Raw genomic sequence first — 17652 nt, 5'->3', positions numbered from 1 at the left:
TGATGAGACAATGATTTGCTGAGCTCCATTGTGGCTGCAGAGAGGCAGCAGAGGGGCAAATTTGCATGTAAATACACGAGGAAATGATTCTGCAGCAACAGCGAGGCGTTGTGGCCCTTTTACCTCCTGATGTGTTTGCTCCTACGCTGCAAAACATACTGAACTGCAGCCACACACACACACACACACATACTTACTTAAGTCCTCTTTGGGGGCGCACATTTCAACACCCCCCCTTAGAGGACACCACTTTCTGAATGGTTTAGCGAGATGCTGGCAAGTGGAATATATCACTGGGAGTCTCTAGATTATGAAAATCACTTGAGATTTTAGTTTTAAACATCTTTTGTCCATACAGAATTTTTACCTTGAGATTGAGGACAAATAATTTTAATGTCATATTTGGGGTCTTCAGCTATACACAAATACACAGACTGATAAATGTCACCTTTGGGTGCCTCACTTTCCTTTGGGGACAAGACTCATTAAATGTTATTATCTGCATGCATGTTCAGCTATATTCAGTAAGGAGAGCATGTTGTAATGAAATATGAAATCTTTGATCAAGTAACTGGTCTCGAGTAGCTTCTGAGATATCTAAAGAAAACACATTAAACTCAATAAAAGTAAACCCCAAATTATCTCATACAGAAGGAAGAAGTGGTAATTATACCTATAACGCTGTTTTTTTCTGGTGACTGGGACAAAGTGCCATTGGTTAAGGTTAGAGTTATCCTCCTCCTCTTCTGATTGTGCTGGCTGCCTCAATCCACAACAACAAAGGAAGGATTTCCCCACTACCAAATTAACCATGATGAACAGCTAACTAACATGCTGTTTGAATCATCAACCTATAGTCCTGCTATCAAAACATCAGAATCAGAAGCACCAGTCAAATTTGCAGATTTGGAGACTGCAATCAATGCTACGGACCTGACTGACCCCTGAATTCACTCAAGCACAAATGGACTGGCGGTATCCCCTCCAATCCATTTGCTACAGATCTAGCACCTTGGGTCTCACTGGGGATTGACCTCACAGACAACCCGACTGGTGCTCACCACAGATGCAAAGCAAACGTGCTAGGCTGAAAATCTCCACTCCTGTGCTGTGGTCTGATGATGTCTGTCGGGTAAAAAACAAGCACAAGAGCAAATCTCAAGACACTCCCCCAAGGCTTAGTGAGCCGGATGTAATGACTGATAATGGTAATGACAGCACTACCTTGCAAGGGATGCAACTTATTAGCACTAGATTCAGAGCTAATGCCAAAACCTGCATAATGTCTATTTCTCCTGCCTACTACAACAAGACTACTGAGCGACCCTGCTGAGTTTACCTGAAGAATCTGAACCTCCAGAGTGGGTATACATTTTCCTTGACAGACCAACAATTTTGTCTAGCTCACTGCTCTGCAACATTTCACCCTGTTGAGGCCCGCTGAGCTCAACTCTCAACATACACCCGATCCCCAACCACCTGTAACTCATTGAGCCAAGACTTTCTACAGACTCCCGGCCTCAGTGTGCTTCATCGCCCTCTGGAACGCTCCAGGTGTACAATGATTGTCTGCAGGGCATCATTCATGCATCACACATAAATGTACTTCATGGCACACAACATATCACAAACTTAATTACAGCTCCCTATAGCTGTACAGTGTATAGCCGTTAACTATTTCTTCATTCAATTATCATCTATGTCAGTTTTCCAGATAGTTATACTGTCACCCCTTTATTGTCATTTTTGATGGTTCATGTCTTCCATCATGGAACTCCTGCAATTGCACTGCAGTTTGCACATGAGATATTGTTTTAATTATCAGTATTTCATGTTCACATGATAATTTCTTCCTGTTGTCACTGATTCATCATAATTCAACCATAGGTATACCTCTTGTATATACTACATTCACTTGTATTACCTGACTATTGAGTGTGCTTTACTTAAGTAATAAATGCATAATGTTACATAAAGTCATCTCCTGTGTTCATATTTGTGGTTTAAATTCTTGCAGAATTGAAATTCAGACATCTGTGATCTTGTGCCCCATTATTGTATTATATTATCAATAACAATCACACTACAGTATCACTGCATCTGCTTCGTGTTGGGCCAAACAATGCCCCTTAGCCATGATATAATCCCAACATCCTGTTGTGAGCTATTGCGTAATTAACACACCTGACTGCCCAGCAGAAAAGAGTACTCACCCAGACCATGTAATAATGTAGATTAAGAGGTAGATTGAATATGTGTTTTTACACCACACTGAAAATCTGCATGAAATAATTATACACCAAACAGACTTGTGTTTGCTGTTAACTTGTGTTTTAGTAACATAATGCATGGACATCACGTACAAGTGGCACACAGCTCAAATGGAATGTCCTTGAAAACTACAGGTCACCACAAACTTGGCTAGCTTTCAAATGAATGCATCTGGACAGCAGTCAGTTCACATACTTGACTAGAGAATATTCAGAGAAACAATTTCTTGGACTCGCTAGCAACATGATAATAGGAGGTTGTGCTCCAAACTACAACCAAGAACATCGGTTATATGAAAAGAAAGAAAGAAAGAAAGGCTTCTGGCATAAACAAATTTAACATTAGCCTCTAAAATAACATAACAGGCACTTCACACAGGTATACTTCAAAAAATAGCTAGCATGAGTCCTGAGAACAAGCCTTTCTCTTTAAGGCAGTGATCCGATTTCTGACATAATTTTTCACTCCAGTCCAGTTTCGGTCTTTGAGTGCATAGGGTTCTGCACTAATGCACCGGATGCAGTCGATCTTTTGAGGTACCTTGCACGTGTGGATGAAGCGCATCATATGTCTTTCAACTGCATGTACCTCACTGTCTTCCCACTTGCGTTTGGAGTTACCTGTGTTGTCTGTGAAGAAAAGATACAGGTATTAATATCTCATTACTAAAAGCATTTTTTGGAGTCCATCTAAAAATGCATTCACAATCTTTGCTTTCTTTTAGTACTCCCGTTCAAAATGCAAGGACAACACCATGTCCATGAATGCTAGATATTGCTACAAAGGTTCTTTAATTATCTAAACACAATCCCAAATAGGCATCCCAGTTAAATTTGTTAGAAAAAAAAAAAGCAGACTCCCAGCTCCACCTAGGTTTATGCCTTTATTCATAGAATCTGGAGTTCAAAGTGTTACAGTGTTACTACTTAAACTTAAGATTCTTCTCTAAACTCACTTGTTAGTTGCATTTGTAAACACTTTTTAAACTGAGAATTTAGTATCAAACAACTTTTTAACAGAATGTTAACTTTTAGATTGAGGACAAATCATTATAATATCACTTTTGAGATCTTCAGCTGTACACAAATGCACAAACTGATAAAAGTCTCCTGTGGGTGCCTAACTTTCCCGTCAGGGACAAGAGTCATTAAATGTTATTATCTGGATGCACTTTAATCTACAGTATGTTTAGTAAGGAGAGCATGTTCTAATATGAATATGAAGTTCAGCCTTTGATTGTAGCATAACGCTGCTCTACAGAGACTGCAGTGCAGATTCTGCCATAGTGCCCTTTCTTTAGGCTATCAAGGACAGCCAAGTTGTCTGTTAGTGCAATGGACAGACACATTTATGTTATAGGTGGTTAGCAAGACCATCAGTGAAGCATGGTAAGCAGTGGTAATGTCTGGGCGTGTTAGATTTATGGAGGGTCCCTCGCTTGTCCCCAGCTCTGACTGCTTAAAGTAGAGAGTGGGAGTTTGGGGAGCAGTGGCACAAATCAATTAGCAGTGGTGCTGCACTGCTGTTGAATGCATACAACATTAGGGGAAACACTTTGATTGTGTCCTGAGTTAATAACTACAGACTTATTAACAATAACAAGTTTTACCTTGAATCAATGAGGTCGAGACAGTCACATTTTTAGTTTGGCAAACCCCATCAGCATCGGAGCATCCAGATACTAACTTTCTTCCGTTAAAAAAAATCTAACCCAAGCCAAAACAAACCTCGAATGCGAAAAGCACTGGGAGGAGTGGAACTGGAAGCAGTGGTCGGAAGTAAAGGTGCAGTCTCTGGTGGCTCCTGGCCGTCTTCGCCTGTTGCTTCAGTGGTCGACTCAAGAGACTCATCCTCATCAGTTGACGCATCCTGATCTTGTGAGGAATCAACTTTTTCTGCAGAGAAAATGTAAGAGTATATTTAAAAAAAATATGGCATAGCCTCAGCAGTTGTAGCCTTAAGATGAAAAACCAACAGTCAGTTCTGAATGTATTGCCCACATTATTGCAGTTGCACATTAAATCAAAATAATTTGTTATAGGTATAAGGTTCTACATTTCTAGACTTCAAATACCAAATACAGCATAAACATTAGCTAGCTGTCAAAGAGTACCAATGATGCATGAGGCAATAACATTAGGTTTCCCAGCATCTGAACCAAATGTATTATACTAATGTACACTAAGATACACACAATCTGTATCCATACCTTCGGGGTCAATCTCAATGTCATCAAGGGTTTGACCTTTATACTGTGATAGAGTCCCCTTCTCCACAGCCAAAAGCATTTTGCTCATTTTGGCGAGCTGAAGTGTTCCCTGCGGAAGGCGGTAATACTGCCTGTGCACACGAATGTCATGACCCAGGAAGTCAGCAAGTTGGTCTGCTTCATTTTCTTGAAGATTCAGAACTTGAGACATTGTTGCTATGTGCTTCCGGAGCCTTGTTGAGGTTAAGACCTCGGGATGTTTGGCACCACTCTCCCTTGCAAACGTTTGGATGCATTCTCCCCCTCTGTAAGCTGATAATGCTCCTGGTCTAGCAAACATGTAGATGTTCTCTTTGGAGACGCCACACAGCTCACGAGTGTCAGCTAGAAGCTCCATAGCTGACACCATTGATGGTTTCAGGAGCACAGGGACTCCTCTTCCTCGTTTCCCCCTGATTTCTACTCTGGTGAAGAAATCACACATCTTGTTCTCAAGTGGGGTAAGACATAGGGCCATGTCCTCATTGAGTTCTGACTTTCTCCTTTCTTTGAAAGTGGCCAACTCCATTCTTGACACCTCTCCTTCTCGTCTTCTGTTGAAAATGATCAGCTGAGCAAGTGTCACTTTGGCAAGTGTTGCATAGTTCTTTGCAGAGGGACACAGTCTCAGCATTCTTTCAGCAACAACTTTAACATTCTCCATGTGAGAGTCCAAAAGTTTGACATCTTCAGTGAGAGGTATAATCAGTGGTGCATTCCACTTTGACTCTCTCAGAGAGGTTGTTGCTCCTCTGGTAATCAATCCCTTCCATCGGAATTGTTTGATGGTCTTGAATTCTCGCGCAAATTTTACAAGACTCCAGTCTCTGTCAACTGTGGACAAATTATCACTCTCCACAAGCTCACAGATTATGCCCAGACTGTTACCAATTTTGAGGGCTAAGGAAGGTGTGCGGAATGTGTTGTCCTCTGTGTTGTACCCAGCCAACTCTTTCACTGCAGATATCACATGATTGAAGTTTGAAGGATAGATGAGTTCCTCTGCCTTCTGGATGGGAGTGTTCTTCTTAGCCACAAGTAAAAGTCGCCCAAGTTCTCTAAGTCTTTGCCTTATGTAGTCATGTCTGTTCTTTCTTGACCCATTCAGATCAAACAGGTGTTGTCCAAACTGCAAGAGAAGTTTGTCATTTTGAATCATCCGAGTGACCTCATCATAGGTCATGGAGGAAATCACATTCTTCAAGCCCTCACTAATCTCACGCACGATGGCAGTTTTAAGGGCACATTTGGATCGAACTCGCCTCCTCCCACTGCTGGATTCATCACTAGTTTCTTCCTTCGCTGGGCAATTTTTCATGTGCTTCCACAATGTTTTCTTGCTATAAAGTCCTTGGCAATGAAAACAATGAATAAATTCAGAGGCACGTTTACACTGTCGTGGTCTGTAGCAGGCCTGGAGCTCTCCAGCTCCCTCCCTTACAACATTGGCGTTGTGGGCAAAGTTTCCACGTCTTCTAAGAATGTTCAACTTATTGCGTCTCTCTTTTGAATTCTTTGAATACTGAAATGCTAGGGCAACCTCTGCTTCATCCCCATGTACAGCTTCCAGGTGTCGTGAAATTTTTGATGAGGGATGGGAGCAAAAGAGACAGTAGTTCCTCTTGTCGTACACTCGACGTTTTTCAGAATTTGAGGGAGGCAATACTCTAATTGAGCCACAAATTTGTTGGATTCTGCTTTTCTCAAGAGTGTTTGAGTTGCTCTTTAGTGGACTAGGGGATGAGATCTTTCTCTTCCTTTGAGTGAGCAAGTTCCTCTTCTTAGGGCTGACTGCACTGTCTCCTTTTTCTGGGCTTCCTGAATCAATATCTTGTTTTGATGGAGATAAAATGGGATATCGCAGAGACGGCAGGGGCTTTTTCTCAGCTGGATACAGTGGTGCGTCTTCATCAGGCTCAGAGGAACTTCCTGCTTCAGAGTCTGGGACATAGTCATGATCACTATAGTCTGTGTGATCGGACTCATCAAGGGATGTTTCCATATATGAAGTGGCCTTAGAAAAAGAAAAAAGATTCTGTTCAGTAACATAGGTCATCCTTTACTATACTGAGTGTCATATACTGTGTTGATGCATCGGACTTTTATTACAGGAAGACTATCTCTTTTAGCTTTGGGATATGACATATAAAGGCTACGTTTATCAATGTTTCTTTAATGAAAAGCCACATAATAATTGCTTTAGTCTTATGTATACATCAAAATGTACACGACTGTTATTAGACTGTAGGAAAATACCAGTCTTTGTCTTGAGGATGTCCTTTTTGAGTTATCCACTGAACAATTCCAAGATCTTTGACCATCTGACGATGTAGCAAAGGTAAGAGGAGTTGTTGTCTTAAAGCAGAAAAAAGGACAAAAAGGTAAAAGCGTTCCATTAAGTACAAATTACTGTGCAAAAAATTTTCATTCCCATGCATTTTTGACCTTATATTGAGTAACATAATAAATAATAATAAAGAATAAACACTGTTATGATTAAAAATGATGTAAAATGATACTGATGTTTTGAGGATGGGATTTGTGACAAATTCCTCTCCCTATAATGATCAAGGAGTGATCAGCCTTTACTCTTTTTCAGGGATAATAAATCGGTAAATTAACAAACTATATGACTATGTATTCTTGAAGAGCATCATGAAAATTATTGGATTAATGATGGTTTATTTAATGATGCCAAATGATAATAGTAATCTTATCCACACTGAATATAATTGTACAATTGGAAAGTAAATGATATTCAGCTATTCAGCAAGCAGTGCAGTGTTACCTGTGTTTTTGTTGCTGGCTTTCCATCTTCCAACGGATCACTGCTTATCGTTGATTCACCCAGGGACGAGGTATCTGATGAGGTTAGTGACTAAAAAGACAAATCCAACTTATTGTGTGCAATATTCAAATTCAATTGGCATTTTGTTTTACAGTAGCTTCCCTTTTAAAACTCGCCCCTGTTTGAAGTTGTAGACATACCTGAATATCATCATGCAATGGGGATTGCGAAGTTAGCTAAGGGAGGAAAAGAAAGAAAGGCAAGTCAAAAGCTGAGAAAGTGATGGTTAGGGTTAACAAGATAGTTGACTCCAGGACAACAACAAAACAAAATTAGAACAATGGTCATTTGGAATACAACTGCAGACTACTCATCATTGCCTTACTAATGTCTAAAAGTTAGCAAGACAACAACATTTCAGGATAAATGGACATTTGCAGTAAAAGTCTAATAGTGCATCCAGATGAAATATAATAGGCCAAAAGTTTTTTCTTTGGGCTCATGGGAATTAGTCAGAGAACGAGTAAAAAAAGTAATTAAGGGCCGTATCTGCCCCACTGGCTGTCAGTTGAAGAACGCAGCTTTGAATGTGTTGCAAAGAATAACAATAGTAATAATAAAACTCAATCACGCAATCAAGCTCCGAGTAATGAATGAAAAGAGGTTGAGCACAGAGAGTAATTTCTGTCTCTAAGATGTTGAAGTATATTACTCACAAGTGTATCCAGTTGTGCCAATTGTTGAACCAGTTGTGCACGCTTTAACAAATTCATTGTATGCTGTCTTTCTCTAGCATTTCGCTCCTCCTCTGCAATTTTATGACGATTGAAGCATTCCTCATGGTGCTGTCTATATTTGGCCATTCGAGACTGTAATGACAGAACTGACTGTTTCAAAGACAGTTTGTGAATACAACTACAAATTATAACAATTCACAGCCAAAAATGAGCAATAGTGATTATATGTAAAGATGAAAATGGGCTCTTACTGTATGTGCCGCTGGATTGCTGCTATTTATGTTGATCTTATCATACACCTGAGACGCATCCATAGGACTAGATGACAGCTTAAAGATAAAAAAAAAAAAAAATGAAGTTGTGTGTGCAGCCCACATGACTTTTGTTAAAAGTTACACCAGCTGATGTCATGCAAAACATTAGCTACATGCTAACACCAACTGTTAATGCTTAAGAATCATGGAGTTCATAAGGCAAGGTTTGACTAAATTGATTGTACAAAATGATATTGTGTTAATGTTGTCACAGTGAGACAAAACCTAGAGGGCTTATTTTCCCCAAAGTGTTTTTCAGATTAAACCGGAGGGCACAAGGAACTGCAGACATCAGAGACTAGTGTGTTGACCCCTGTGACCACCTACCAGAGGTTTGTCCCTGACATCAGGTGTCCGCTGCTCACTGACATCAGGTGCCATTTTCTGCTGGAAAAGGAAACCGGATAAAATAAACATCTGATCAACCTTGATACAGCTGAAATTTCAAGACATGCTGAGATAAAGGTGATGCTTGAGTAGTATATGTGTGTTTAGAACGACCCCCAAAGTATTATATAATAATAATAATAATAATAATAATAATAATAATAATAATAATAATAATGATTATTATTATTATTATTATTATTATTATTATTATTATTATTATTATTATATAATACTTTGGGGGTCGTTCTAAACACACATATAATAATATAATAATAATAATAATAATAATAATGATTATTATTATTATTATTATTATTATTATTATTATTATTATTATTATTAATAACAACAACAATATTAATGATATATTATTATCAATAATAATAATAATAATAATAATAATAATAATAATAATAATAATGATAATAACCGCAACATAAGGAGCACTTTTCTAAATCCATGTCACAAACTGCTTCATAAAGGTATCAAGATAAAAGTCATAAAATCATCAATTTTTCAATCAAGAAAATAAAAGACAGTACAAAGGAAATTGAAACGCAAGTAAAAGCAGGAAAGTATGTTTTAAGAAAGGACTTAAAGGTGATCTCTGATTCAGCAAGGAATTTGTAAAAACAAAGAAAACAGGGCCAAAAAGTAATATAATGACAATAATAATTATTTATAGAGCACTCTAAATCCATGTTAAAAGTGCTTCATAAAGGCAGCAAAATAAGTAATACTTTTATCATATAGCCTTTCCTGATTATATTTGAGTTTTAATTACATAGGAACTGTCTTTTATTTTCTTGATATGTATTGGGTTTTAGACACTAAATGTTTTCTTTTAAAACTTGATGATTTTATTACTTTTATTTTGGTGCCTTTTTGAGGCAATTTGTCACATGGATTAAGAAGACTGCTCTATCAATAAAGATGATAATGGTGATAATAATAATATTATAATCATTATCATTATATTATTACTTCTGGGGACATTCAAACACACACACACGCTACTCATACCTAATTGGGGACATTCATCTATGTTTAATGTCACAAAGTGGTATGTAAGTCTGTCAGTATTTTAGAAGACGTTCCAAACACAGGTCATTGTCCTTACAGTCCGTTACTACTTGGGCTGTCATAAGAGAAAAACTGGACAATAAAACATACTAATATAAAAGGATTCAGCAGAGGTTTAGGTGGCAGGCATAGACCCCCACCACTAGGAAATTAGAAAATACAAGTGGAAGGCAGGTTCTCTGTGGACAGACACACTGCCACACAGGAATGAATGAGTAGGACCATTTTCAGAGAACTTTTCTGCTATTTCAATAAAGAAATTCTTGCTCAACAGGTCTTAAGGTAGTACTTTATAAACCGGTCCCTACCTGAGGTATGTCGCTTTCTTCCAGAATCGGCTGGCTAACATCAGGTGCCAATTGCTGCTGGAAAAGGAAGAAAAAAATGTATTAACTATTTTCATTACTTTTGGGGTCATTCCAAACACACACACACTCATACCTAATTGAGGACATTCATCTATGTATGATGTCAACACACCAGTATGTAAATCTGTCAGTACTTTAGGAGACGTTCCAAACAAAGATCATTGTCCTTGCAGTCCATTACTACTTGGGCTGTCATAAGAGAAACACTGGACAATGATACACATTAATATAAAAGGATTCAGCAGTGGTTTAGGTGGCAGGTAGACACACCCAACACTAAGAAATAAGAAAAAAACAGGTGGAAGGCAGGCTCTCTGTGGACAGACACACTGTCACACAGGAATGAATGAGTAGAACCATTTTCGAAAACTTTTCTGCTACTTCAATAAAGAAATTCTTGCTCAACAGGTCTTTAAGTAGTATTTTATAAACCGGTCCCTACCTGAGGTCTGTCGCTTTCTTCCACAATCGGCTGGTTAACGTGAGGTGCCAATTGCTGCTGGAAAAGGAAAAAAAAATGAATTTACTATTTTTATTACTTTTGGGGTCATTCCAAACACACACACATGCTACTCATATCTAATTGGGGACATTCATCTATGAATAATGTCAAAACACCAGTATGTCAGTCTAACAGTACTTTTGGGGTCATTCTATACTCACACACACGCTACTCATACCTAACTGGGGACATTCATCTATATATAATGTCAAAACACCAGTATGTAAGTCTGTCAGTGCTTTAGGATATGTTCCAAACAAAGATCATTGTCCTTACAGTACGTTACTACTTGGGCTGTCATAAGTGAAACACTAGACAATAATACATACTAATATAAAAGGATTCGGCAGTGGTTTAGCTGGTAAGCAGACACACCCAACACTAAGAAATAAGAAAATACAAGTGGAAGACACACTGTCACACAGGAATGAATGAGTAGGACCATTTTTAGAGAAATTTTCTTCTATTTTAATGAAGAAATTCTTGCTCAACAGGTCTTTAAGTAGTATTTAATAAACTGGTCCCTACCTGAGGTCTGTCACTTTCTTCCACAGTCAGCTGGTTAACATCAGGTGCCAATTGCTGCTGGAAAAGGGGAATACAATGTATTTACTATTTTTATTACATTTCAGGTCATTCCAAACATACACACACACACGCTACTCATACCTAACTGGGGACATTCATCTATGTATCATATCAAAACACCAGTATGTAAGTCTGTCAGTGCTTTAGGAGACGTTCCAAACAAAGATCATTGTCCTTACAGTACGTTACTACTTGGGCTGTCATAAGTGAAACACTAGACAATAATACATACTAATATAAAAGGATTCAACAGTAGTTTGGGTGGCAGGCAGACCTACCCAACACTAAGAAATAAGAAAATACAGGCGGAAGGCAGGCTCTCTGTGGACAGACACACTGTCACACAGGAATGAATGAGTAGGACCATTTTCAGAGAACTTTTCTGCAATTTCAATGAAGAAATTCTTGCTCAACAGGTCTTTAAGTAGTATTTTATAAACCGTTCCCTACCTGAGGTCTGTCGCTTTCTTCCACAATCGGCTGGTTCACATGAGGTGCCAATTGCTGCTGGAAAAGGAAAAAAAAAATCAATTTACTATTTTTATTACTTTTGGGGTCATGCTATACACACACACGCGCTACTCATACCTAACTGGGGACATTCATCTATGTATAATATCAAAACACCAGTATGTAAGTCTGTCAGTGCTTTAGGAGACGTTCCAAACAAAGATCATTGTCCTTACAGTACGTTACTACTTGGGCTGTCATAAGTGAAACACTAGACAATAATACATACTAATATAAAAGGATTCAGCAGTAGTTTGGGTGGCAGGCAGACCTACCCATCACTAAGAAATAAGAAAATACAGGCGGAAGGCAGGCTCTCTGTGGACAGACACACTGTCACCCAGGAAGGAATGAGTAGGACCATTTTCAGAGAACTTTTCTGCAATTTCAATGAAGAAATTCTTGCTCAACAGGTCTTTAAATAGTACTTTATAAACCGGTCCCTACCTGAGGTCTGTCGTTTTCTTCCACAATTGGCTGGCTAACATCAGGTGCCAATTGCTGCTGGAAAAGGGGGGGAAAATGTATTTACTATTCTTATTAAATTTGGGGTCATTCCAAACACACACACACGCTACTCATACCTAATTGGGGACATTCATCTATGTATAATGTCAAAACACGAATATGTCAGTCTAACAGTACTTTTGGGGTCATTCTATGATCACACACACGCTACTCATTCCTAACTGGGGACAGTCATCTCTGTATAATGTCAGAACACCATTATGTAAGTCTGCCAGTACTTTAAGAGACATTCCAAACACTCATCATTGTCCCTACAGTGCATTACTACTTGGGCTGTCATAAGAGAAACACTGGACAATAATACATACTAATACAAAAGGATTCAGCAGTGGTTTAGGTGGCAGGCAGACACACCCAACACTAAGAAATAAGAAAACACAGGTGGAAGGCAGGCTCTCTGTGGACAGACACACTGTCACACAGGAATGAATGAGTAGGACCATTTTTAGAGAAATTTTCTGCTATTTCAATAAAGAAATTCTTGCTCAACAGGTCTTTAAGTAGTATTTTATAAACTGGTCCCTACCTGAGGTCTGTCGCTTTCTTCAACAATCGTCTGGCTAACATCAGGTGCCAATTGCTGCTGGAAAAGGAAGAAAATGGCTTTACTATTTTTATACAATTTGTGTCATTCCAAACACACACATGCTACTTATACCTAATTGGGGACATTCATCTATGTATAATGTCAAAACACCAGTATGTAAATCTGTCACTACTTTAGGACATGTTCAAAACACGCATCATTGTCCTTAGTGTTCATTACTACTTGGGCTGTCATAAGAGAAACACTGGTCAGTAATACGAACTCTGAAACCCACTGAGTACTACACTGAAAACAAATACCTTACAAAGTATGAGAGATTAAGTAGTACTTTTTAAACTGGCCCCTACCTGAGGTCTGTCCCTGACATCAGGTGTCAGCTGCTCGCTAACATCAGGTGTCAGCTGTTCACTGACATGTATCAGCTGTCCGTTGACATCAGGTGCCATTTTCTGCTGGAAAAGGGAACCAGAAAAAAAATAAAACAATCATAATATAGGTCAAATCTCAAGACACATTGAGATCAGCTTCATCTGAAAATGACAAAAACAACTATTATCAACATTAAACAAATTGTACCTGTCTGCGCCAAGGCCAGTCTGAATCCCCGTAATTGTAAGTTATTTCTTCACCTGGGGCAATGTCTCTTAGGGCAAACAGGCAAAGATGTGGCATCCCACCAACATCAATAGCTTTTATCTTGCAGTTAGGCTTGATGTGATCGTCATTCACAAGCCTTCCCAGTGATTTGTCTTCAACAGATGCATCAAGACTTAAGGAAAAGAATATTGATGTTAAAGTAGACGTAACCTACTTTGTTTGGATACAGGGTTAAGAAGGGCACGTTTTATTTGAAAGCTGAGCAAGCAATTGAGGTAAGCAATATACATTTGCAGTATTACCGGGATGATGAGCCTCTTGCATGTTTTTTTGGAAATTGGGATGTCCTTAGGTTAACAGGCCATTCAAAGCTCATCTCCTAAAACTATTGTAATGTTTTACACCTGGCAACAAAAACATATTCATTATTCAACTTACCACCAACATCCCCCTTTCCATTTGAAGTCAAACAGGAATACTGCTTCCGTGTCATTGTACTTCTTTGTAAGAAGACCATCCTGTTTGAAAAGTTTACCACGGTATTCAAGCACAAAATCTCCTTGGTTGAAAACCTCCACAGCAAACACACCTCGACCTTTAAAATTAGAAAAAAAAAACATGACGTGACTTACATTCTAAAACCAGCTGTTGGAGATTCAACAAAGTGAAATGCAGGCGACAACATCAGCCTGTTTGAGTCAAGATGAAACGGGCTAGATCACACCGCTGCAGTGTTTGCCTGCAATGTTCTAAAACGGTTTAGTTTTGTTGTGAATCATTGGTCTGAACTGGGCTTAAAACACCAAAGTCACACAAGAACACAAACTAACTAATCGCTTGAGGCAGTGGTAGACTAGCGACTCCCTTGTTCTGCAAGGTAAAAGACTTTAACTAACTATAACCATAATGGCTCTAAGAAGTTGTCTAACCCAGCTTTAAAATGTTAAATGCAAATCCACACCGCCAGTATGAAGTAGCCTTGTGTAATTGAGATATGCATATGAAGCAAAGATGAATTTTGAATTTACATTGTGTAATTCAACATTATTAATAGGCTCTGTACAACTGACACAAACACGACTTGCAAAATGTAAGAACTTACCTTTGTATGGGTTGATGAAATGCTCTCTGAGACCAGCCTTGTCAGTTTTCAGTTTGATGTGTTGTTCGGCATCCTGTTGAGGACGGACCCGTCTTCTCCTCACAGATCTCTCCATTATTGCTTCATTACCAGCCGTATCATCTGTTTGACAGAATATTCCATGTGAGCACATATGTGAGCCACCCAGTTAAGCCAACATACATTTTTTAGTTTCCTTTATACCAGGATATAATGTTTATACTGATAGTTTAGTCACAAACTAATGCAGGCTTTTTACCCACATAATGAAATCTCTTCAGTAGCAAATGCAGTGGATTTACCTGGAGGAAACCTGTTGTGATCCACAGTGTGTAGCTCAAGGTATTTACCCTTCTCTCACACACACTTGTTATTTTATTATGCACACAAGAATAAATCTATATATATATATAATAAATCATATTCCTAGCATCAAAATACTGAGTGAAGTTTAGAAAGAATTTAGAACACTGACATCAGTCAGTATTTGTCAAATTTTAAGACACTGGCACAATAAATTAAACAGTTAAATGACTGGGAACAGGGCAGATTGAAATATCGCTTTCTACATATTTACATGTTTATGCATGTTGAACAGGTATATTGATAAAGCACTGGCATTTTTCTCCTGAAGATTTATTGCACTTACAGTAAAGAACATAGTATGAGGAGCTCCTCTCCTCTCTGTGTCTGAACTGTCAGCCCTGACAGAGAGGAGCATAGAGGCTGCAGCTTGAGAAATTACACCGTACACAGTACATACAAAAGAACCACTCATGTCAGAGCTTATAATTACTACTGTCTTTAATAACTTAGCCCAGGTGACCATTTAATATTGTGTTAAGGTGCCATCCTACCACTGCCTGCTAACTAATCTCAGGCCAAGCAATTTAGCAACCATGCTAATTTTACCTTGAAATGACAGTCATGGTGGTGGCTTGCTGCAGTCCAGTTATTCTCATGTTTAATAAGGCTATCCATCACCAGCCAACCAACTTGCTAAAGCTTGTTTTCTACCCAGCTTACTTAGCAAGAGTGTAACTAGCTAGCTAACACTAGCTAGCTTTGTGGATAATTATCTATTTATCGCCACCAACTCGACAGAAAATTGTCAGTTTCACATTTTTCTATAAGTTCACCATCATAACATGACTGGATGAACCACATGGCATAAAAACCTGATAAATTTTCAAAAACGTCAAGTTTGCTTACCTTAAAGGCTGCTCCTCATGGCATCTCCCTGCTGTCCGTCTGCAGCATGCAGCTCATGCATGCACCTAATGGGGGGGGCGGGGCTTGCGCACCTCATGTAGGAGGTGGGGGCGGAGATAAACTTGACTTTTATCTTTCTATCATGACCACTTTCTTTTAGTTGATTTTGGATTGATCAATTTATTGAATGAGTTTGTAATTTGTGTTTAGTTTATAAATATTCAACAGTGACTATAAGATATGAAGAAATAAATAAATTTTACAGGCAACAGTTCACCCCTATAGGTTTTATCAATTAGCCTACAGTATATTACATAGGCACACCTTCTTGTGTGTCCATTGTGATGGCAAACGTGGGTAGTGAACAGCAAGTGTGCCCTTGTGAGTCCTATCTCGTTAATGACAGATCTTTCTCTTGCTGACTGATCACTGATGATTCCCCCATTGGAAACCTGGGTGCTAATCCCATGTGTTAATATCATGCACATGTGCATTGATGAAATGATGACGATAATTTTAACTGCACCTGCTTTCACATAGCACATAGCCTATTGTATGTATACTGGCTAGCTATTCAAATTATACCTTGTACAATTTTCAATAAATTTTTCGAATCAATTCAATTCAAATCAAAGCATTTATTGTTATATGCACAGTTAAAACCAAGTTTCCCTGTACAATGAAATTCTTACTTTGCCTTTCACTCTGAATGCCATTCATATACAATAAAATAAATGAAGATATTTGGAGAGATAAAGAAAAGTATCCAAAGAACACAACAGTCTGTGTACAATATATACTTTACAGTATCAATATACATTATACAGTAACAGCAACTAATATCTGTGCAAAGTCTGTCCTGGCAAAAGCTGTCTTTGATTGTCCAATTGTGCTCCAATCAACAGCTCCAATGTCGATGTCCAATTACACAAAGACGGTACTAATACAGATGGATAAGTAAACATAGATAATTGCTCTGGATGTCAGTACAGCGACTGCCTTTCTCAGATAGGCTATGAATATTTACAGGTTTTCATTTAACATTATAAAGCGGAGAGCTCATACCAAGCAATCCAACTGGTTGTTAGCCATGATATAATACCTATATCCATGAGTTTCAAATGTAGTCCTACACCTGCCATGTTGGGGCCCCACATGTGTTTCAAACTAATTAATTAGTTCTACGCCAATCAGAAACACAACTCAAATAGAAACACCTGTGTTGGTCCCCAACATGGCAGATGTAGGAGTACATTTGAAACTCATGAATATCATGGCAATGACATCTAATTCCTTTACACAATTCAGTATCACTCCATGTTGTTTAACCCTGTCTGCAGTGTTGAAGGAGGCTCGTGGGCGGCGGGCCAACAGGACTGACAACAGAGCTAGCAGGGTTGATAACTGGTTTGCAGTCAGGTGTTGTGTGGAGCAACACAACCAGAGCTTGCCCTCATGAGCCTTCTCATGCTGCTGGACAGGGACAAACTCTGCAGCAGTTGCTGAGACTATGCTAGTCTGCAGCTAAAGTTGTCTGGAGTGGCCACGATATCTAATGTAGCTTAGTGGCAATATCTCTCTAGAGACACCCTGTCTGTAACAGCAGAACAGTCAACACAAGCCATTGTACTTTATATAATTACTAGTGACAAATACACTTGATTGATTGACTGATAACACAGGTTATGAGGTTGGGTTGACTGCAGGGGTAATGTTAAACTGGCAGGCTAGGCTAAGATAAGCTAACAGGGCAGCAACAGGCTAAGTTAAGTCAAGAAAGTACACTGCATAACAAATGCCAGCCCAGTGGGCTTATTCCTTTGTAAGAACAATGTTTTATGGATGTTTG

At 38.7% G+C, this 17652-nt stretch overlaps 1 protein-coding gene across 16 annotated transcripts; it reads right to left on the bottom strand.

Annotated features, from left to right (window-relative positions):
• Positions 1–2331: 2331 nt before the first annotated feature.
• On the bottom strand, positions 2332–15856 carry LOC119006959. Of its 16 annotated transcripts, none has more exons than XM_037076115.1 (20): positions 15804–15856; positions 14574–14714; positions 13910–14066; positions 13451–13643; positions 13222–13326; positions 12854–12910; positions 12247–12303; positions 11740–11796; positions 11230–11286; positions 10642–10698; positions 10140–10196; positions 8686–8745; positions 8296–8373; positions 8024–8176; positions 7508–7543; positions 7308–7397; positions 6776–6874; positions 4481–6533; positions 3999–4166; positions 2332–2900 (listed from the first exon to the last, which is right to left on the bottom strand). In XM_037076115.1, exons 2-20 carry the CDS (start codon positions 14686–14688, stop codon positions 2668–2670), a joined length of 3882 nt encoding a protein of 1293 aa, XP_036932010.1. In that variant the 5' UTR covers positions 14689–14714; positions 15804–15856; the 3' UTR covers positions 2332–2667. The 16 variants fall into 16 exon arrangements, with proteins under 16 accessions (XP_036932010.1, XP_036932013.1, XP_036932014.1 ...); XM_037076118.1 differs by having other exon boundaries at positions 10140–10193; XM_037076119.1 differs by having other exon boundaries at positions 10642–10695.
• Positions 15857–17652: the final 1796 nt, after the last annotated feature.

This window comes from Acanthopagrus latus, chromosome 18, assembly GCF_904848185.1.
Source record: "Acanthopagrus latus isolate v.2019 chromosome 18, fAcaLat1.1, whole genome shotgun sequence".
Lineage (NCBI taxonomy): Eukaryota > Metazoa > Chordata > Actinopteri > Spariformes > Sparidae > Acanthopagrus > Acanthopagrus latus.
The sequence above is the reverse complement of the archived record's forward strand: the minus strand, read 5'-3'. Positions and strand labels throughout refer to the sequence as shown.